A 22,139-nucleotide genomic window follows, 5' to 3' on the forward strand; every position below is an offset into this window, starting at 1 on the left:
GAGGAAACGCGTCACTTCTTCGATGGTGACGTGGCAGCTTGGAAAAATACCTCTTCCCGGTTGTTGTGCCAAATAGGCTGCTCAGCTCCGGTCTCCTCCATCCGCTAGACACACCTGACCCACCACGAACAGATACCTGTAAAAGTAAATAAACCGGGTTAGGTGTTGTATGTGTATTGTTTTGGTTGTTTTCCCAAAGAGGTGCCGTTTGAATTAGCTGCTGACTGCTGCCAGGCATGGAGACTTTCGGCAACTCGAACAAGAAACAGAAGCTAACCAACACTGCCGAAAGCTGGGTAAGTTTCCCCCCTCAAGTTGTGTTAATTCAGCGTACCGTTTCATCATATCCGTCCACATCCACAAACAAGTTGCTTCTGAGCTAACTGGCTAACCAGGCTCAGTAAGCTAGTTAGCGACACTTTTGTTACACGTTAGTTGCAAGCTAAAGCTAGCTTTGGGTAATAAAAGTAATCACGAATGAGCTGCTACCGCCCCCGGCAATGATGGCAAGGGCTTTGACTGATTTTGGTTACAGCGTTTCCATGTGTGAAGACATTACCTGGTGGTTCAGTCAGATTATGCTGTGCTTCTTTGTGTAACTGCTCTGCTACATAACGCTGCAGCACAGTATTGCCATTCATCACCGTCTTCCACATTTGAAGACACAATGTAATTTCAGAAAAATACAACAACCTGAAATTTTCTATTAAATCCTTCTGAACTGTTAAATGATTGCCTAAATAATCTTTCATCTGTAATCTACTATTTGTCAAACATGTCCCAAACGTATCTCTCAAAGTCATTTTGAGCTAGAAAGAACATTCTTAACACATTTTTTTATTATTTATTTTATTTTATTTTATTTTTCCTGAGTGATCTAGCCGAAAGGGCAGCAGAAATTGCAACAAGTATAAAATGTCACAGTCGTGTAGAGATATTTGAAGTGGCTGAAAAGGACTGGATTGATTGACAACCCAGGACATAAATCGCAGCATGAATATTTCATCTTTAATAATGTCTGATGTATTGAACATGAAACAAGACGTTTTGAGAGGAAATGTGGCCAAAATGAAGCGAGGTGGAGGTGTGTCACAGGTTTATCTAGTTTGAATGTCACACACTGTTTCAGCTCTGTCACTGCAGGACACTAGCAGAGTGTACTCTGTAGCTGCAGCTTAACATGTGGGAACAATAATAATGGATAAACAAGAACAGTTCAACCCTGGGAGAGTATTGACACACATCAGCGCAGTCGCCTGTATTGTTCTTTATAGCTGTAGTGTGGGAATGTCACCACACCACAATGTTGTGTTTAAAAAAAAAAGCAAAAAAGTGAAGAAATTCATTTTAAAGGGGAAACTTTCACTTTTGTTTCCTGGGTTTGTTGGTAGCAGCTCCTTTTTTTTTTTTCTCTCCTCCCAACCATCTCCTTCAGCTTACCCTGGGTCTACCCTGGAGTTGACCCTCAACCAGGAGTTGCACAGCCAACTCAGCTGGCTTACTTTGATTTGAACTCCTTCCTACTCTGACTGACTCCCTCCCAAATGGGTGAAGTGCTCTCCCTGTCTCTAAGGGAGAGGCTAGCTACCCTTTGGAAAAAGCTCATTTACACTGTTTTTAGTAAATTAGGAAAGTTGTTGCATTAATAAATAATGTAAATAATCCTTAGCTCCTGCTCTGCAGAGATAAAATCAATTATTAGTAGTAGTAGTTGATGTTGATGTTGTTGTTTTTTTTAATTTGTATTAACTGGGCTGACTTTACATTAAATCTGTATTATTTCAGGGAATGCAACGGGCAACTAATGTCACCTATCAAGCTCATCATGTAAGCCGAAACAAGCGTGGGCAGGTTGTGGGCACAAGAGGAGGCTTTAGAGGATGCACTGTTTGGCTGACTGGTAGGTTGAAAGATGGTATTTTTAGACATTTTAAGTTGGACTTAATGAAGTTCTATTTTTCAGACTGTAAGGCGCACTTAATATCTTTAAATTTTCAAAAAAAATCGACAGTGTGCCTTATAATCCTGTGGGCTTTATGTATGAATTCTGGTTGTGCTTACTGACCTCGAACTGATTTTATGTGGTACATGGCGCTCAAAAATCTGTCAAAAAATGCTTTTGTATGACTTTGGTAAGCTACAAAGCTGCACCCCTTGATGGATTGTCGGAGCATACCGTAGTCAGGAGCCTCGCGGAGTAATCTGGGTCCAAAACTCTGCTTCAGGTCCCAAAGTCAAATGAACACTGCGGCATTACTGAGAGTGAAAAACTGTCTAAATTCTTTCATCTTTTATAAAATGATCAGCGTTGCTGCTTGATCAGGTGTAACAATTAAGTTTAACATCCAGGCATCTTGCTAACATCCAGAAGTTAGCAGGAAGTTAGCTCGCTAGTTTCCACCTAAACATGATAAAACATGTTCTGACTGAGAGATTTCTGAAAAATGAAAACGTACAGCTCTGCTGTCACTTCAAACATAAATGAAGACAGAAAACTAAACAGCAGTGACTTTTGTAGGGTTACTGAAGTTGGACTAGCTGGTATATAATGATATGCTACGTGATCGCTAGTGAAGCTAGCCAGTGAAGCTGGATGATGAACGCTAACTTTTTTCCATTCGATAAAAGTTCACGCGAGGGTTCCCGATGGTTAGGGACAAATGCAATTGCATGGCAGGATGCTGTAAACGAACCAAACTTCAGTCAGGAGAACAACTGAGATAATCCATCCACAATACGAGGTTAGTCATTAATATACTGCAACAACACGGGAATAGAGCAGCTGTGAGAGAATTTAACATTAATGAATCAATGGTACAGAAGTGGAGGAAGCAAGAAGAATGAGTTGAGTAAAATTTGATTTATCTGACTGTTTTGTTTCACTTAAGGCGCCTTATAATCTGGTGTGCCTTATGGTCCAAAAAATACGGTAATTGTTTTCTTAGTTTAACCCTGTGTTTTTCTTCTGTGTAAAGGTTTGTCTGGTGCAGGGAAGACCACAGTGAGCATGGCTCTGGAGGAGTACCTTGTGTGTCATGGTATCCCTTGCTACACGCTTGATGGGGACAACATCCGTCAGGGACTTAACAAAAACCTGGGGTTCAGTCCGGAGGACCGTGAAGAGAACATTAGACGTATTGCTGAAGTGGCCCGGCTTTTTGCTGATGCAGGGCTCGTCTGCATTGCCAGTTTCATCTCTCCGTACAGCAGGGTGAGTGGCTCAAAGACAGCATCAGCTGAATGAGACAAAGAGATGATGACAAGGAGAAGTGTGCCTAGATCTCAGTGGTATTTCAGTAAATTAGGCTCTTAATTTGTCACCATAATCAGTACACCAAGCTAAGTTTGGCTCCCACTTTTTGTCTTTCATGGTTACACTTAGTTTTGTATGTTATTATCATCCATCAGGATCGCCTCAATGCCAGAAAGATCCATGAGGCTGCCGGGCTACCTTTCTTTGAGGTGTTTGTGGATGCCCCACTGGACGTATGTGAGCAGAGGGATGTAAAGGGGCTTTACAAGAGAGCCAGAGCAGGGGAGATAACAGGTACAGTATGATTACCACTGCCAAGAAGTTCTTTTTTTTCTTGGGTTGCGTTTGAATATGTGTATTACTGTCTCTCAACATGAACAGTGAAATGTTTTGGATTAGTTCTGAAAAAACTTGCAGATGCTGTGTCATGTGAAGAGTCCATTAAATTTTGGTCAATACAATTAAAATTAATTTAAGTTAAGGTCATTTATGGTTAAGGTTACATTTATGTATTTTTACCTGCCTGTATGAGTGTATGTTATGTGTACGGTTGGTGTGAAAGACTTAATCCATGTACCTTTTTAGAGGTAAAATGTTGGGTCAAAATGTGCTCTCAACTATTCTTTAGCACAGCAGGCAAGCATGCAACATATTTCAACAGTCTGACTACTGGTTGTGAAATACATGTTGAATCTACCTCATTTCCTTGCTTTTGCATTTTGTTTGTACCGAGTCTTATCTCTTCTGATTACACCGAAATAAGAAACGATCTCATCGTTGTGAGAGGAAGTGCTTCTTTTGTATGCATGAGATCTTAACTCGATTTAAGCAAAGTCGTTTTCTAGAGCTGACAACCTCACTTTTTTTGTCACTTACACCACCCTTGTCTCACATTTTATTCTCGTAGATACTATTTGGATGTTTATTTGTAGCCTTCATCAGGCTCCTCAGAGTTTTCATATTTTCTGTTAAGAAAGCATTTTTTCCCCCAGAAATGATATTTAAAAGACAGGATGTGTGGATATTACATTTGTAATGAGATGTAAGAAACAAGGATTTGCTTTTAATTAAAGCTAACTTCAACCATGGCTCGAAACAGACGTTACCCTGATGAAATGGTTTCCTTATCAGTGGATATTTTCTGGCTCGATCTCTCTGAAACACATCTGTTTGACAGCTTAACTATCACACAGATTAGGGATGCACCGATACCGATACTGGTATCGGGTATCGGGGCCGATACTGTAAAATGTGTGCGTACTCGTACTCGTAAAAGTTAACCGATACCATGAACCGATACTAATGTAGCCCGGAGTGGATACTCATAATTCCTATGGACTTAAACGCCACGGTAACATAAGGTGTTCACAGTTGATGTTATGTGATGTAACTCTACCCTGAATGTAATTTGCCCTGTAATATGTCGCAAGGTAAATACAGGTAATTAGAGCAATCAAACTGTTATGTTAATCATAAAAGTATTATTTTATGGTATGTAACTCTGAAGGGAGTTAAAATATTGTTCAGAGTTCTCATTTTCTGGAGGCCCGTGAAGGTAGCATAAAACGGACCCGTGTATCTGTTGCAATGGAGGAGGAGAACAGAACGGCATGGAGAGAGAGGTTAGCTGAACCAAAGTGAGAGACTCAGCTAGTTTTACTGAGGTTAACCAGCACAAAAGAGTGTGTGACTAGAAAGCTGACCGTGTGAGAGCTTCACAACAGAGTGTGGGTGAAGTGACTTTTTGTTTCAATGGTCGCACCACCGTGCTGTGTTTCCAGCTACGACCGCGGAGGCTAAAGGCTAGCCCGGACTGCTTGGCTTCGCCAAGGAGGCAGCCGCTATGGACTGTCGGAGAGCTGGACAGTGACTCGCTAACGCGCTGTAGCAGAGACAGCATCGGGTCCGCAGGGAGTGGATTTAGTGTGGGACTGGTGAACGGCGATCTACCGGGCAACGGAACTGTAAGTCAGACTTTTGTGCTTTTACTGGGGAGAAGAGGATTTTTCTCCATCGTCCGGCGTGAGCAGCAAACAGGCCTGCAACAAGTGTGAATGTGAGTGTGTGGAGCCGATGTGTGAATATTGTGTGTTTAGTGGATTTATATAACGTGTTTTGGAGTGTATATTAGTGAGTCACTTACCAAAAGGTGATAAAATAAGTTGGGTTGTTTAATATAATTTGAAAGGGAATTATGTCATTTATACAGTGTATTTCATTTGGTTAAGGAATTGGAATATCATTTGAGTTTAAAAAAGGGATGTGTTGTACAGTATTTGTCTCTGCCCTTACGATCAGTAAACGTTTCGTTTGGGTTAAAGAGTTGTCTGGGGTCGTTTCTTTACTACTGGTTAAGTTTAACTTGTGTGTGGTAGAAGTATCGGATTTTGTACTCGGTATCGGCAAGTACTCAGATCCAAGTATCGGTATCGGATCGGTTTGAAAAAATTGGTATCGTTGCATCCCTAACACAGATGTGTTTAATAGTGTGAATTTAAAATTGGAACCCTGTATTTCATATTGCGTTCATCTCAAAGATAAAAAAAAATACAAAAATAGGAAAAAATAAAGTGTTGCTTTGGTGTAAATATTTTTTAATTTAAAAACAAAACAGAGTTCAGACTGTGCTTTTCTGTTTCTTTTTGGTAATCAGGTTTTACTGGCATTGACTCAGAGTATGAGAAGCCAGAGGCCCCAGAGCTGGTGCTGAAGACCGACTCCTGCAACGTGAACGAGTGCATACAGCAGCTTGTTGACCTTCTTCAGGAGAGGGTGAGGAGAGGAAATATGTGGTGCTGACGCTATTTTTTTTCCTACTAATTAGCTCCCTCCTCTTGTACACCACCATCACAGGTTAAGCTGGAGCCTATAAGTTCAGACTTAATGCATTACAGTGCTGTTGTTTTTCTGTTAGCCACTAGATGGCAGAAAACTATCACATTTGTATGGATGTTGATGCTAATACATCTCCACTTTTTATTTAATTTGACGTCCTGATTTTAAACTTTGCAGGATATAGTTCCTGTTGATGCTTCGTATGAAGTGAAAGAGCTGTACGTTCAAGAGAACAAACTGGACCTGGCCAAAGCTGATGCAGAGACACTTCCTGCTGTACAGATTGGGAAGGTGAATATCTCAATATCACAAAGCGTTTTAATAAGTAAAGCTAAATGATAGTCGTTTTGTTATCTGAGTATCCTCTGATAGAGTTACCTGTTCTCTGCTGTATGTGACTGTTTAATCCTCAGGTGGACATGCAGTGGGTGCAGGTGCTGGCTGAAGGCTGGGCCACTCCTCTCAATGGTTTCATGAGAGAGAGAGAGTTTTTGCAATGTCTTCATTTTGACTGCCTGTTGGATGGTAAGATTATTATATATTCACAGGAAACGAATTAAACATTTGGTTGGACATTAGGTGGAGTTTAATGCCGACAACAGTAATTACCGAAAACAGCAAATGGCTTTCTGTTTGAACTGAAATAGAGAAAATATCCAGTGAGTGGCAGTTCTCTGGGTCAGGAGCTGATAGGAGGGCACCAGTAATTTAAATAATTACTCATTACAACCAAAGTGTGCAGAAGAGCATCTCTGAATGCACAACATGTGGAAACCTGAAGCAGATGTGCTCAGAATTTTGTATAAACAACATGAAGTTGTCTACTCATCAGTTCATACTGGTGGTGGTGTTGTAATGGTCTGAGGGATGTTTTCTTGGCACACTTTAGGCCCCTTTGTAACAACAACTAAGCATCATTTAAACACCATCATTTAAACGCCACAGCCTGAATGTTGTTGCTGACCATAACTATCCTGTTATGACCAGTCAAACTGGTTTCTTGAACATGGCAGTGAGATCACTGTACTCAGATGTCCTTTGCAGTCACCAGATCTCAATTCAAATCTTTGGGATGAGGTGGAAGAGGAAATCTGCAGCAACAGCGTGATGCTATCATGTCAACAAAATCTCTGAGGAATGTTTCCAGCTCCTTGTTAAACCTGTGCCACAAAGAATTAAGGCATTTCTGAAGGCGTATGTAATAAGGTGGATAGTAAATGTATTTATGCGTGCCACACATATTTTAAGCATGCTGTATAAGTTTGTGTATAGATTAGAAGTTATGAGTCACTTTGCTGTTAGTCCTGAGGACTGGAATGTGGAGGAGAAAGCTTGTGCATTGATCAACACTACACACAGCCATTTCCCATTGTCACCATGTTCCAGAGGTTTGACAGTTGGAGGATTGATTGCACACAATTTATGCTAAAACTGGTCAGGAAGCATAGAACTGCAAGTTCTGCTAATCAAGTAGTTGACAAAACAGAAACCCCAATATATTCATTTTGTGTCTCCCTCGTTTGGACATTTGGCAGGCTTGTGTGTGCATTTTATTGGAACCAGCTGCTCTACTTTGTGACAGAGGGGACCAGAGGAGGGTCCAGGGAGAGTTGGGGCTAGCAGCAGTTCCACAGTTTTTTATTTTTATTTATTTTATATTTTTTTAACTGATCTGTGAAAAGCGTTCATGTTGAAATAAATGCAGCAAAAGACTGCTGTGACTAACCAGATTAACTCATGAGTGAGAGAGGGTCCGGCTTCAGTGTAGAGTAAGGATATTTATTCTCCAGCATCTTAAATTGCAGCCTTGAACACTCACTGTATTCTGTGGTTGAGACATATATTCCACATTTAGCCTGAAGCCGTACAACGTTATACTTTACAAGAATGGTCGGGCTATTTTGTTGCACATTCCTAGTCTCTGGACATTTTAACCTGCCTTTTGTATGTTGCCTAATCTTAGTATCTTTGGACTTAAAAAAAAAAAAAAAAATTAAAACAGATACAATTTATATTTTTTGGCAATTTAAAAATATTTTTAGAATTTTTGTTCAAAATTGATCAAAAACCCAAAGTAAAGTCCCTCAGGACACTGTTACCACTCATAATTTCACCAATTATTCACTTGACCATGACACACCTGAACTCCTTGATGAGCAAATGATCTAAAATGTCTGAAATTTTTTTTTTCAGATTCTTTCCTTTTCCATAAATCAGCATTTTTCACCCCGTAGGTGGCGTGATCAACCTCTCTGTGCCTATCGTGCTGCCAGTGTCAACTGCAGATAAAGAGCGTTTGGATGGCGCAACAGCTATGGCCCTGGTCTACGAGGGTAGGCGAGTGGCCATCCTTCGTAATCCCGAGTTTTACGAACATCGAAAAGAAGAGCGCTGTGCTCGGCAGTGGGGAACCACCTGCAAGGACCACCCTTACATAAAGGTCAGTGCCTGTGAGGAGTGGTGCATTCAACCTTCCAATTTTTGTTCAGTGAAGCAGGGCGGGATATTGGCAATGATCTCCCGTCTAGAATTCATTTGAATTGTGGTGTTGTAGTGGCTGTTTATTTGGCTAACTCTGTGTTCACATGTGAAATTATGGGGCAGTTAAGAGGGTTAAACAGAGTGGATACGTATGTATATGTTGGCCTCCTCCTTTGATTTATCCACATTGACATCATGTTTTCCATTCACTTTTGTTAGGAAAATCAATACGGACTTTCCTATGCTGTTGATCTCTCCGGAGAATAAGGCTGTTAAGCATCATTCGTGACTCTTATCGGGTCAGCAGTGGACAGGTTGGAGTAATTAAAGTGTGGAAAACAAATCACAACATGATCCTGAAAACATCTTAGAACAGAGCCAAGTGGTTATTGATCGCCTCACGTAGACACCCGTGCTGCTGACAACATTCAGATTTGTATGTATAGTTTGCCAGACCAAATTGAAATCAGGGTGTTTGCAAAGTACGGATATCAAAGCATATTCACATGATAAATTACATATCAACAAAATAAGCAACATGGATTTCTCTTTGTCATCTTCAGCTTTTCATTTGTGGCCTTTCTGTTTTGGTTCTCTCTGTCTCGGCACGGGAGCTTTGCTGTGTTTGCTGCTTAGTCTGTAGAAAATTGTCTCTTTGTATCACATCAACATTGCACAGCCCAGTCAGTAAGTCCAGGGGCTGTCTCATAAATGCCAGTGGAGACAGGTGAAACGCATCTCCAATAGCAGCCAGAATTAATTCGATTTACTTCTTGATGTTTATAGCAGTTCTCAAAATTTATTGTGGAACTTCAGTTTCTTCCATCGTCAGGCACTCAACACTGTTTCCTTGGAAGTGAAATAGTGTAATATGCACACGGTAAAAGCATTCGCTATTTGTAACTGTTGATATTTTTCAGGGCCTGTGCCAATAGATTGCACCTGTACTATTCGTGCAGGTATCCTCATGTTGCACACAGTCAAAAGAAAAAAAGACTACCCCATGAAGCTTGGGTTGCCACTACCAGGTGCTTTAGCTTAGGAAGGCATCACTTTAAAGAAAAGCAAGTGTGACCTCTGTTTGTGTAAAGAGGACATAAGCAAAATATCCAAAATATCCGGAACAATGTGGGATACACACCCTGTTCACTTGACTTCCACAGTTTCTTATCTCACAGCCAAAAGTAATATCCCATCAATAAACAAAAGCAGAGCTCAGATTAGCGTGCGGTCTTTTTTTAGCTTGTCCGTCTGGATTGAATGATAGACTGCAAAATCTAAGCATTCTGACTGAGAGCTCTACAGTAGGCTAACCATCCTGTAAGCTTTAGTGTGTAACTATTCATATTATAGATGAAGAGACTTTCATAATTCAATCCAGAATTATTTTACACCCCATGAGCCACTCAACTATTAAATGCATACACGTAACATTTAGTACATGTTTCATGAAAAAAAGGCACAAATGCAAAGATTACTCCTTGGCTGTTTGTGCTTTTTTTTTTTTTTTTGAAAAAAAAAAAAGAATTCTCTCCTGCTGGGAAGATTGAATTTACAATATGGGCTAGTATGTTAGAAATGGTATGGAAGCTGAGCCTTGGCGAAACTACTGAAGACCATCTGCAGAGCTCCAGACTGTCTGTCTCAGAGTTCTGTGTGATAAACATGCTGCATGTGAAAGCAAACTGCCTCCCTGGATTCGGCACTGATAGAACACAGATCCCAGCTGGCCTTTGCGCATTGCTTATGGAAAGACTGAATAGGCGGAGGAGTGGAGTTTTTCTCAGTCTGTCAGGACGCCCAGTGTAATCACTTGATCTTTTTGGTCCACCCTCGTATTGCAGGTGTTATATTTGGATCCAGAGTCTCTTGCTCAGCCTCCAACTAAATGTGTTTGAGATTGTACTGCTCAATTGCCAGCTTCCACCTTTTTGCTCACCCAGCCCATCTCCAAGTAGATCCAGGAATTGTTTCCATGTGTCTCTTATCGACCGCTGTGGGGCTCAGGTAGACACTGTGGTGTTTTAATGTCCTAAAATGATCTGGTTTAAAGTGTCAGTGGGTTGATGGAAAGCAGCAGAACTTTTTGGTGTTGGTGACACAGTTTGTTTTTAATTTCACCTTAGTAAACTTTTAAAAGTGGCTGTTTTGTGGATTAGTGCAGTCTCCTTATTGGCAAGGGTTTAAGTCAAAATTAATAATCTTTGTGGTATCTAGTGATTTCGCACTCTTGGGTCAGACTTACTTTTAACCTCTGGCTTAACAGCTCTCTTAGTATTGCACCACTATTGGCAGTGTTTTTTAATTTTCAAAGATTTCCTTCTTTCACCTTATTCTTGATGGAGTCTGACATGGTAATGTGTTTTGAGATGTATTAGAACCTGCAGGCTTCATGAATTGATACCATGACTCCTTAGTGTCAACACCTGATGTCTCATTTCTGGATTTAGGCACATGCCACATGCTCTGTGTTTCCCGAACCGTCATTCTTTATCCACTTTAACTTATCATGTGTTCAGCCTGCTCTAATTAAGCTCTCACTCATTAGAGTGTATGTATGTTTACACGAGTGAATGTTTAATTCCCAACACTAGAACCAATCTGTCAGCACACCCCTTCATTCATGACTACAACGTTCTGATCCAGGCTCTTTTCTGCTCCACAAAACATGTTGTTAATCCACACGTTTCCTGTTTACCTGTCTGTCACTCAGACATGAAATCCGCGGCACTGGAAGCTATGGTGTGGTTTATTTGGCTAGGGCCCCCTTTCACAAGTGAAGTCATAGAGAAATTATAATGGGTAAATATTGCGGATTTAGGCCTCCTGCTTTCATACAGCCTTGTAGACGTTTTGTTTTCTGTTGACTTATTTTGGTAAATTCAGTGGTGATTTGCCTATCCTATTGTTCAGCGCTGTCCGTGCTGTAAAGCGTATGTCGTGACTTTTATCGGGTGAGCAGCAGACAAGCTGGAGCGCATGAGGGCAAGTGGTTATTGATCGCATCACGTAGACACCTCCTCTGCTGACAAGATTCAGATTTCTATATATAGCTTGCCAGCTCAAACTGGAATCAGTGTGTTTGTAAAGTATGGATATCAAAGAGTATTCAGATGATAAATTACATATCAACAAAGTAATGACATAGACAGTTTTTTTTTTTTATCCACTTATTGTTTTCATTTTTATTTTTGGCCTTATTTGAGTTCACAGTCTAAATGCTGGAGCTGTGATGCGTTTGCTGCTTGGTCTGAAATTTGTCACTTTGTATCACATTAACAATGTGCAGGCCAGTGTTTTCAGTAACTCTAGCTACAGTCTCAAAAGTGCCACAGGAAGCAGGCGGAAGATATTGCCTGAAACAATAGCAGCCTTTGCCTGGATCCTTCCTGAGCACTTTGGTGACATTGTTGGATGAATCTCACGAGGGGAAAATTTCCCTGCGCTGTGGTCATGAGCTCATCCCCAGGTTTCGTTGCGGAATGCAATCTGATTTAGTCTGTTATTGAAATTAACAAATGCTGAGGGGAAGCACAGCAGAGTTTTGTTGGCTGTTTAACAACTCACCAAGACTTTGATTTATTTCGTTTTGTCCTTTTGCAACTGGGTAATAACTCAGGGGTTTATTTGAATTCACTCTGGACTGGTTCCAACAGAGTGAGACTTTTAAAGAGCGGTGTCTTAAATCTGGTTTATGTTTGTGTTGCGTTCACCGTCACGATCACTGTGGCTCCTATTTCAGATGGTGATGGAAAGCGGGGACTGGCTGGTCGGTGGTGACCTGCAGGTTCTGGACAGGATCTGTTGGAATGACGGTCTTGACCAATACCGACTGACACCCACTGAGCTCAAACAGAAGTTCAAAGAAATGAATGCAGGTATTGGGACAATTTCTGTTGGTTTATTTTCTGTCAGAGCTAAATTAACCCAGTGATGAAATTCTGAACCAGGGAGAGTGATGGTAATGTCCCAGTATTTATAAACAGCTACCTTCTTTTTCTTTTAAATCGAGAGGAAAACTTTAAGCAGTCTGTTGCCTTCAGTCCACTCACTTGTTTGTTTATTTGGTAAATAAATAAGAGAATCACAGTAGGACGGTCCCAAGAGAAAAGACTACAGTGTTATTCAACACTTCATCAATAATACACAGACTGTATGTGGTTCATGTGCATGAAGCAGCTAGATGATTTCTGTGTGTAGATGGATTTTCTTTTGTTTGCTTTGCGCAGATGTGCGCAGATGTGTTTGGTTGCCGTTTAACAAACTTGTTTTCTCCTTTTTCTCTGTTTAGATGCTGTATTTGCCTTTCAGCTGCGTAACCCTGTCCACAACGGGCATGCTCTCCTGATGCAGGACACCCACAAGCGTCTGATCGAGCGAGGCTACCGTCGGCCTGTTCTGCTGCTCCACCCACTAGGAGGTTGGACCAAAGATGATGACGTGCCACTGCCTTGGAGAATGAAGCAGCATGCTGCTGTGCTGGAGGAGGGCGTTCTGAATCCAGAATCTACCATTGTTGCCATTTTTCCCTCACCCATGATGTATGCAGGGCCAACTGAGGTAATGATTATCAAGAATGTTTGAGGTTTCTTCAAACAAGGCATCAGGTTCACTTCAAAAGTGATAGAGAACAAAAGCGTGGCTGCAGCTCTGAATAATAACAACAGGCAGAAAAGGAAGTGGGCTGTCGCATGACTTCTTTGCAAATTTCTGAGAGTGAAAAATGGCAGGAAAGGAAATTTACAGTTGTCTTGAGGCGCTCTGTTTAACGTTTTCATGCCATACACAAACCTCTGTGTGTGACTGATCGTAGCTGAGAATCTTTTAATCACTCATGATAATCAGAAAGATATGTTACAAATTATTGAGAGCAGATTGCAGGATGGTGGATCTCAGCCTGTGAATTCAATCAGTTTCTAATTCTGAAAGGGAGATTTTTGAAAAGTATGCACGGTCGCAACTCGAGTATAGCTTTTCTGACTTGGTTTTCCACAGAGAAATAGAACCTCCTCTTCATTATTACAATTTTTAAAGTATTCTTTATCCCATTAAAGGCTTGCTGTGAGCTCAGTCTTATCTAAAAATCATGGGCAACATGTAGAAACCTCATGGCAGTAGTAACAGTAATTTTCAAGGCATAAAGTCCAGTTTTTGATGTTATTGATAATGAAAAACAGCAACAGCTTAAGAGAAAAGCAAGTCCTAAGAGGAGTGATTATTGCAGGCTGGCTGAACTTGTGTGGAGTTGATGTCTTCCTAAAGGTGAAAATGTTTTTCTTTTTTGTTTTTTTTGTTTTTTTACTTTCCCAGATATATCAGACATATTTGGGAAAGTAATTATTGCTAATTGGTAGACACTGAAGATGTGCACATTATATTCTGTTATGCTACGGTCACACTCTAGGGAAAAACAGTGGAACAACCAAAGCTAATGTGACCGTGTGCAATAAACGTGCAGTTTCATCACCTTTGAAATGGTTGCCAGGTTTGTGATCACTTGCAGTCAGTTTCCACCTTCAAAGTAACTGTGGTGCATCAAGGCAGCGATAAAATGGCAATGTGTTGCACTCAGTCTGCTTTCAGTGGGTTAGTGAATGGGGTCAAGTTGGCAATTACATGCAATCTGTTTGTGATAATATACCAATTAAGCGTGATAAATCAGTGAAAACCACCAATTGTTGCTGTCTACATACACAGAAATTTGTTACATTCACAGTCTAGCCAGAACCTCACAGATCTGAAATGATAATTTAGAAATTCCTCCAAATGGTGCTCTGCAGCATTGCTTTTGTATGAGAATATAACCAAAATCTTCAGCTTGTTGAGTTGAGCACCCTAAAACAAAGAGAGTCGAGTTGTGCTCATTGGTGTTGACTAACTCGGATTGAAATGTGTTGGCAGTCTGTCTGCATTTATAAATGAGATAGCAGATATTTGCAAACCTTCATCAACCTGCATGAGAGTGATTGCAGTCAGTCTCTGTCAGATTGAGACCATTTGGAGACATGTTGCAGTCCTCCAACCAGGCATCCCGCACCTTGCGATGGAGGATTTTGGTTGCCAGAATCACCTGGCAACCACCAGTTTTTCCTAGTTGCAGAAAGGTTGCCGTGCTATTTTCACTCTAGTGTGATTGAGCTATTAGCAGTGTCATTGTTGCTGCTTTCATTACCCAGATTGCTGTGTTTAAGTACAGTCTTGCACACTTGTCATAAAGACTTATTGTGTGTCTTTATAAATCCCACACAAGTGGAGCAGTGTTAGTTTCACAGCTATAGCTTTTTCTTTTTTCTCTTTGTCCACAGGTTCAGTGGCATTGCAGAGCACGAATGGTGGCCGGTGCCAATTTCTACATTGTGGGTCGTGACCCTGCAGGCATGCCTCACCCTGCCACAGGAAAGGACCTGTACGAGCCCACTCACGGAGCCAAGGTGCTCACCATGGCTCCGGGCCTCATCACCCTTGAAATTGTTCCATTTAAGGTTGCTGCTTACAACAAGGTCAAAAGGGCAATGGATTTTTATGATCCGAAAAAGTGAGTACTTATGTTGAAAGTTTTTCATTTAAGAAAAAACTTTTCCATTTTGTTTTCCTTTGTTTTAAATCAATTTATTACAGAGATGGTTCACAGGCAGCGCTCACTCACATTAAATTACATTTGTAGATTTTGTCCAGAGTAATACTTCACATTTAGGCCAATTAGAGTGAGCAGCCTAAACAGAAATTATATTCCCTAAATTAATTACTCATTAGGCCTGTCTTGTATGCAAAAAAACCCTCAGTTTTCTTTCTTGCTTTCTTCTTCTCTCTGTGCCCTAAAAAGCTGAGCCAAGAATAACAGCAATTGTTTTTCATTCGTATACAGTTAAAAGCTTTTGTGCAACACTACGAGCTTTGATGTTGCTCAAAATTACAGAGACCTGCCATTAATTACAGTCTGTATATGGACACTGCACATTGTGACTAACAACAATCATGCAATTTGTTTGCCTTTCCTGCAGTCTGATGCAGCCTGCTCCATCAGGTTGTGCAACTTGGGTTGTGTTCAGCCAGCAGCGTTAAAACTAAATATTGCAGCACTAATCAAAAGATTTGCTTTGTTTTCCATGATGCATGTTTGTGATGTAAAGTCCAAAGTGACGTGCCGATCAGGCACATCTAGTTCTTCTGTGAATCGAAGTACGCCGCCTCCTTGAAGTAGTTTGTTTTAAAATGTTATCAGCAGATTTCGTTTAGCAATCGTTGGCTCTGAAGTGACACCACTGACTTGGTGCTCTGCGTGTGAAACATTTACTTGACAGAAAATTTCTGTTGTCTGATTATCTAAATAGGATGTGAGGTTTTGTTTTAAAATGGAATGTGTGCTTGAATTATTTAAAGCAACTGACAGTTTAGATTATAACCTAAACAGAAAAAATAACTTGCCATATACACAAGTGTTAAATGAACATGTATGAAAACAGTTCCCTACACGTCATCATGTGTCAAAGTTTGCATGGAAGAGGCTGCAAACTTTGACGCTGCCTGCAGAAAAATTGTACTTTCTGAAATGTGGAACTTTTACTTTGAAGGAACTGTTTGAGTGAGTGAGTAGCTGGCGGGTGTTTGCAGAAACGTGTGCATCTTCCATGCAAACTATGTGGGACTGCAGCAAACTGTTAGCGAGCAGTGCAAGGACGAGGAGGTTTTTGGAGTAGCACTGTGTATTTGTTTACGAGCATTTTTACCTAATGACTGTCAGGAACCTCCAGCAACCATACTGCTGACTGTTCTCTGAAGCCTCGAGCAAACTGACTTTATTTTATTTATTTTTTTCAAATATTACCTCATATTTTATATTTTGTCCGTTTTAATATTAATGCTAATGCCAGACATTCAATACAACTAAGCTTCTAAAATCTGCAGTCGTCACTCAGTTAGATTTATGATCTTCTACTCTTTCAAGCACGGTGCCCTTGCCACATTTTAGGTTTAATATGGGCGCTCATTTTAATCACAGCACCCCTCAGTCTTTCTCTGAAGCATAATGGCTCAGACCACGGAAGGCTGTTTCTAATTTGACACTGTATAACTTGTTCTCTGAAGAATTTGCCTGGAGCTCCTTTTTACCTTACTTTCACTGTTTCTCAATGTTTCAGAGCCACAAGATGTGCGCTTTCATGTGATAACAATTTAGCATTTTAAATAGCACGACTTTGACCCTCTCTGAATGTGAGCCCAGTTCAGATAAGTGTGAATGTCTGCTAACAAGATGTTTAAAGTCTTGATTATCCCTCAGAGTAATTTATAAATGAGGATAGCCTGGGCTACACTTAGCACTGGTCTAAGATGAAGACTGTCCTTGGCTGACTGGTTCACACGGCGCTGTTCAGAACTTTTCATGTGACCTCAAATGTACAGTGAGAAACCATCGATCATAAAAATATAAAGCATAGGATCTCAGAACGTGTGAAAGATACTTAAAAAAAACATAGGGAGAGGAGAATTCAGTCTGAATATTAGAAAGCATTTCTGTTGTGCAGACAGTGAGTCTGACAGTTTGATTGTATTGTGTGTTACCCAAAAGTGGTGATGCTTATTTTTTTATTATCCATCCATTTTCTTAACCGCTCGTCCAATTCAGGGTCATGAGGGGACTGGAGCTCATCCCAACTGTGATGGGGCAAAAGGAGGGCTACACCCTGGACTGGTTGTCTGTCAGTGTTCATACCTACAGCCAATTTAGAGTCACCCTAACACGCATAACAGTCTTTGGACTGAAATATGGGAACGCTTAAGCAGGCTCTGGATTCCAGGACCAGTGACTATATTGCTGTGAGGTGACGGTGCTAACCATTGAAACACTGTGCCGCCCTCCTGTTTGTTTAATTGTTATAATTTAAATCTGTATTAGAATCAGCCAAGGTTGCATTAAACTGCCAACCGTAAAATGTTTCACAACCGTCATTTTAGGATGCCACAAATCAAGATTATTGTAGTTAACTGAAACTAAAACTAGGAGAAAAAAAATCATTTTAGTTAACTAAAATAAAAATAAAAACTTGACTACTGAAAAAGATAAAAAATGATTTTGTGAACTTGGAAGACTCAATAAAATTATAGAGGTAAAACGGTTAGTTTTATTAGAACTTGCCTGATGAAGCACTGATACGCATTTATTGAGACGTCTACAACACTCTGAGTCTACTGCTTTCCAAAAGTTATGTTTTATTGTAACACTTACGTCCTGACTTTTCTATATCTTGCCTCTGACATATAAACTGCAACAATAATAATTAAAAAAAACTAAAACTAGTGCTGAAACTAATAAAAACTAAACTAAAACTTTTTTTAAACAATAAAAACTGAACTGCAACTCAACTGAATTAAAAAGATAAAAGTCAAAATGAAATAAAAATTTTTTTAAACTAATTACAAAATCATACGTAATATAAACCATAAATCAGATGTTTTCTTGACAGGTTTGTTTTTAAAAAACTATACCTTTTGCTCTTGAATGGGAAGAACAAACCAACAAAAGGGTTTCTGAATTAAATCCACCAGCCGACTGATCTTTATGTGTGGGTTCTCTCAGGATCCTCCATTTTCCTCTAAAAGTCCAAAAACATGCATGTTAGGTTAACACCAAGACCTCCTTATTTATTTAGCTTACTGAAATACTTGTTTATTTAGGATTTTTGAAGGTTTTATGCAGTGCTTCCCTTCAAGGCGGTCTCAGGGGAAACACTGTTAATACTGTTCATGTAGCGTCTAGCTCTAGAACCTCAGTAAGCACAGTTTGCCCTGTGACAGAAGGAAATGCATTTGAGGTCTGTGAGTTCACTCAGAAGATGCTTCAATTAAAATCAAATCACTGAAGAATTTTGCATGATCACAAATACAGGGTCTATCAAACCTGATTACAAAATATAAAATGTGTCCCTTGCCGGACGCACGGCATTTGTCCATACAATAGTCAAGAGAGTTCCCACCAGAAGCCTCAGCTCCTCCTGGCTTCAGCTGTTTTTATTCATTCTCTCTGGTCTCATATGGAGCTCTCTGACTGTAGAAAACAACTGTTTTCACTGTGACTGGCTTAGCTGCAAATATCAAATCGTCTAGCCGATGAACACAATAGGCCAGGCGGACACAAACATGACTCCAAATAAAAGCCACCGTTTCTCAGTTACTGCTGTTATCAAGGAGCTGCACGTTAACTCAAAAAGTGATAATATGTTGGTATTTGTTGCAAAGCTTCCCCAACATAGCTGCCTTTTTCCAGTTTAAAACCAGGATTAAAGAAATGCAGATTCTCTCATTTCCTTGTGGTTTGCAGCAACAGCTATCGTGAGGCAGACAGCAGCACAACACAGGCGCATAAATCACAGCGCAACATGTTGACAGTCAGCTGCACCGGCCTCCTTTTCCAGCCACCACTGCTGTGGCATGCTGGTGCTTGCCGGATTGTGTGACATTATCTCTCCTGCCACAGAGTGATTTTGCAGGAATGTCATGCTGTGAGAAATGGTCAGCATATGAAATGTCATTCATAAATATATTCTCATATGCAAACAATCATCATGTCAAATTTCACAGGGTGGGATGTGTCATAAGAGAGTGTCATAAAAGCTTCATTTTGGTTTGCAGAAATGTTAACTGGCCTGCTCCTTGATCCAACTGATTGTAAAAGAGCAGCTGGCTCTGTTGGGCGTGCAGGCTCGTATTGGCCGTGCCATTGATAGGCATCTTTTCACTGATTGAAGTAGGTCTGTTATTCAAAGCTCCCCTTCTTTTTGTGTGTGTCTCTCTCACACTCTCTGTCGTTTTGTTTTTAATTACAGCCATCAAGATTACGATTTCATCTCGGGCACACGCATGCGTAAAATGGCTCGCGAGGGAGAGAACCCTCCCGATGGCTTCATGGCGCCCAAAGCCTGGGCCGTGTTGAAAGAGTACTACAAGTCACTGGAGAAGGCCTAAAGGTCGGGTCTCAGCTGGGGGGCAGGAAAAACATGGGAACACAGTGGTGGTTTCTACTGAGGTTTGGGACCCCTCACTCATTTCTATCACAAACTTCACTCACTCTGGCTTCTGTCATGGTTTTAGTCTTATCTGTGTTTTAGCTGTATGTGCTTTATTTAACCAAACCTCTCCTCTGACTATGAAATGTAGAAGCACAGGTCAGTATACTAAAAAGCTCAAGAGAACAAAGTAGATATTCTTCACTAACACGATAACTGTATGTTCTGATCAGTGGGTAAGAGTGTTGTTTTTTTAAACACCCAAAATGATGTTGAAGAGTCACTGTTGACCAGTACTCGAATATTCAGGAGAAGTTGTTAGAAATTGACCCAGTATTTAAAATGTTACTGAACTCGGTAGAGTCGACTTAACGCTGTACTTTTGTTACTGTATGCGTACACGCAGGTGTGGTAGTGGTTCAAATGTTACTGTACACAAGTGTTTAAAGTAAAAGTTGAGTGCCTTGGTCCTCAAAGTCAGTTCACATGTTCACATTGAAGTTGGACAGCTGCCTCTTCTATCACTGGTTGTATTTTTACATTGAAATGGTCCAGTTGGTCAAGAAATTTGTGAAAAACAGATCAGCAGTTATGTTTTGTTTCTGTTTTTTTATTACCGTATAGTGCAGTCTTTCTTAAACTTGTAAAAAAACTTATCACTCCGTTATAATATTGCTTTTTTGTGTGTTGTGTTTGTAGTTTTGCTGCTTTGAGATCTTTTTACTTTTTTTCCTCCCATGTCATGTATTGCTAATATTTTCCATGTGGTTTATTGTGCTTTACCATGGGATCAGATTTGTAATCTTTCCTTGTCCAATAAATCATTTTTAGCCAAAAGAACAATTTGTGTACGTTTTCCTTTCTCTAAACTTAAGTTGTTAGGTACACACGTTTTAAGGCTCACCAAAGAGATTTATATACATAATATATTCTCAAAGAATTCTTTTTTTTTTTTAATTGACAGCTGGGAATTTGGTTTATTCTAGAGATCAACTGTTATCTCACTGTGGCGGTTTATATTTTGGCAGCTAAATACGTCCACTTGCTTTTAATTGACTCTGTCATCTGAATGAACAATGAACTCTGGAGACTTACATTTCTCCACATTAGTGAGCATTGTCTGCTGGAACGTCAGTTCACCCCCCACCCCCCAGTTGGTCATTTTGTATATTGAATAAGAGAGACCTTCTAGTGGCCCCAATCAAACTTAAACACACTTCCACGCTGTATACAATGAGCTGCAGCTGGCTCCCAGATGCAGTGAAAGTGGAACCTGCAGGGTTAAGTCCAGACCCGGGAAGAGTAGATCTGTCAGAAAAACCCTGGATATTTCATCTAACCCAGCTCCAAGATGTAATGAAGAGACCTGTCAGCAGCAAATTTTTCCACCTTTCACCAGATCGTGTTTAATCTCAAATGGTAATCAAGCTGGGACTTTGGGGCAGCTTCAAAAGCAGAGCTGTTTTTTCACATGGAAAATGATCAAATGATATATTTTTTTTCTCTCTTAAGGAGATTGTCTTATGATTTCTGTTGTCCTTTTAACTGTCTGGAGAGGATCAGTGCTCTCTGGGTGATGCAGGTGTCTGTTACTGTGTGTATCTGTAACCTCTTGATGTTATCTCAGTTGTAGCATGCTCAGTCTATTTTACTTCTGGGTCCATTTTCACCTTGCTTGCACCATAATCAGATCTTGCTTTGAAATTTTTCACCCTTTTGAAGGTGCGTTACTACATGGCAAACTGCCAGAGAGACTTGCTGTTTGTATGACTTGGAGGACTGTTGTACAACTTTTTTTTTCTTTTAAACCACACAGTGTCATCTTCAAAAGTGGTGTAGATTTTACAATACATATACTTAAGTTTAATGTGCTAAAGCATACTTTCATATATTCTTTGATTCGAGGTAAGCATTTTTAACTGCTGTATAAATATGAAACGTGTTTGCAGTGTAGTGATCATGTATGGTTGTATCATTTCAGCAGTTTTTAATATGCCGAAACTATTTTACATGTATAAAAGTTCAGAACACTAAATGTTCTTAAATTACTGCTGAAAAAACACTGAGAACAACACATGCAAAAAGCCCTTTCACACTCTCTCTCTCACACACACAGACACAAATTCCCTCTGAGCCCACTATATAAAACATTAAAAACTTAAAGGAGGAAGCACTATCAATGACCAAAAACCATAAAAGAAAAATGTTAAATAAATACATGAGATAACAAAGCACAATGTATAAATTAAACCGTTTTAACAGAATAAAGAATAAAAAACTGAAACCAAGATAAAAGGTGTGAGCAGAAGTAAAAGGGTGGAATCATTTCAATTAAAAGCTGTTTCAAAGAGATGGGTCTTTGGTTAGTCTGCTGTCCTTAGGTCTTCAGGAAAGCTGGAAAGTTGTCTCACCATAAGTTTTAGTTCTGACCTTAGGGACCTGAAGACCTGAGGGTTCTAATAAGCTCAAAGTTAAAAAGCAGTTCTGATAAATAGTCAGGATTGAAACCATTAAGAGCCTTAAAAACCAGTATAACAATCTTAAAATCTATTATGACAGGAAACCAGTGC

The 22,139-nt window shown here is 40.1% G+C and overlaps 1 protein-coding gene across 1 annotated transcript; it reads left to right on the forward strand.

Annotated features, from left to right (window-relative positions):
* Positions 1-14: 14 nt before the first annotated feature.
* On the forward strand, positions 15-20,409 carry papss1 (3'-phosphoadenosine 5'-phosphosulfate synthase 1). The gene is made up of 12 exons (XM_003452227.5): positions 15-296; positions 1,786-1,900; positions 2,976-3,211; positions 3,409-3,547; positions 5,907-6,025; positions 6,266-6,379; positions 6,502-6,613; positions 8,323-8,528; positions 12,312-12,447; positions 12,861-13,129; positions 14,875-15,104; positions 19,390-20,409. The coding sequence occupies exons 1-12, from the start codon at positions 237-239 to the stop codon at positions 19,526-19,528; spliced, it is 1,875 nt and encodes a 624-aa protein (XP_003452275.1). The 5' UTR covers positions 15-236; the 3' UTR covers positions 19,529-20,409.
* The last annotated feature ends 1,730 nt before the right edge of the window (positions 20,410-22,139 follow it).

The sequence above is a fragment of the Oreochromis niloticus genome, linkage group LG6, assembly GCF_001858045.2.
Source record: "Oreochromis niloticus isolate F11D_XX linkage group LG6, O_niloticus_UMD_NMBU, whole genome shotgun sequence".
Lineage (NCBI taxonomy): Eukaryota > Metazoa > Chordata > Actinopteri > Cichliformes > Cichlidae > Oreochromis > Oreochromis niloticus.

Coding starts and splice junctions, on each gene's coding strand:
- papss1 (XM_003452227.5), top strand. CDS start 237: ATGGAGACTTTCGGCAACTCGAACAAGAAACAGAAGCTAACCAACACT. Junction 6,026..6,265: donor TTGACCTTCTTCAGGAGAGG/GTGAGGAGAGGA, acceptor TAAACTTTGCAG/GATATAGTTCCTGTTGATGC. Junction 6,614..8,322: donor TTTTGACTGCCTGTTGGATG/GTAAGATTATTA, acceptor TTCACCCCGTAG/GTGGCGTGATCAACCTCTCT.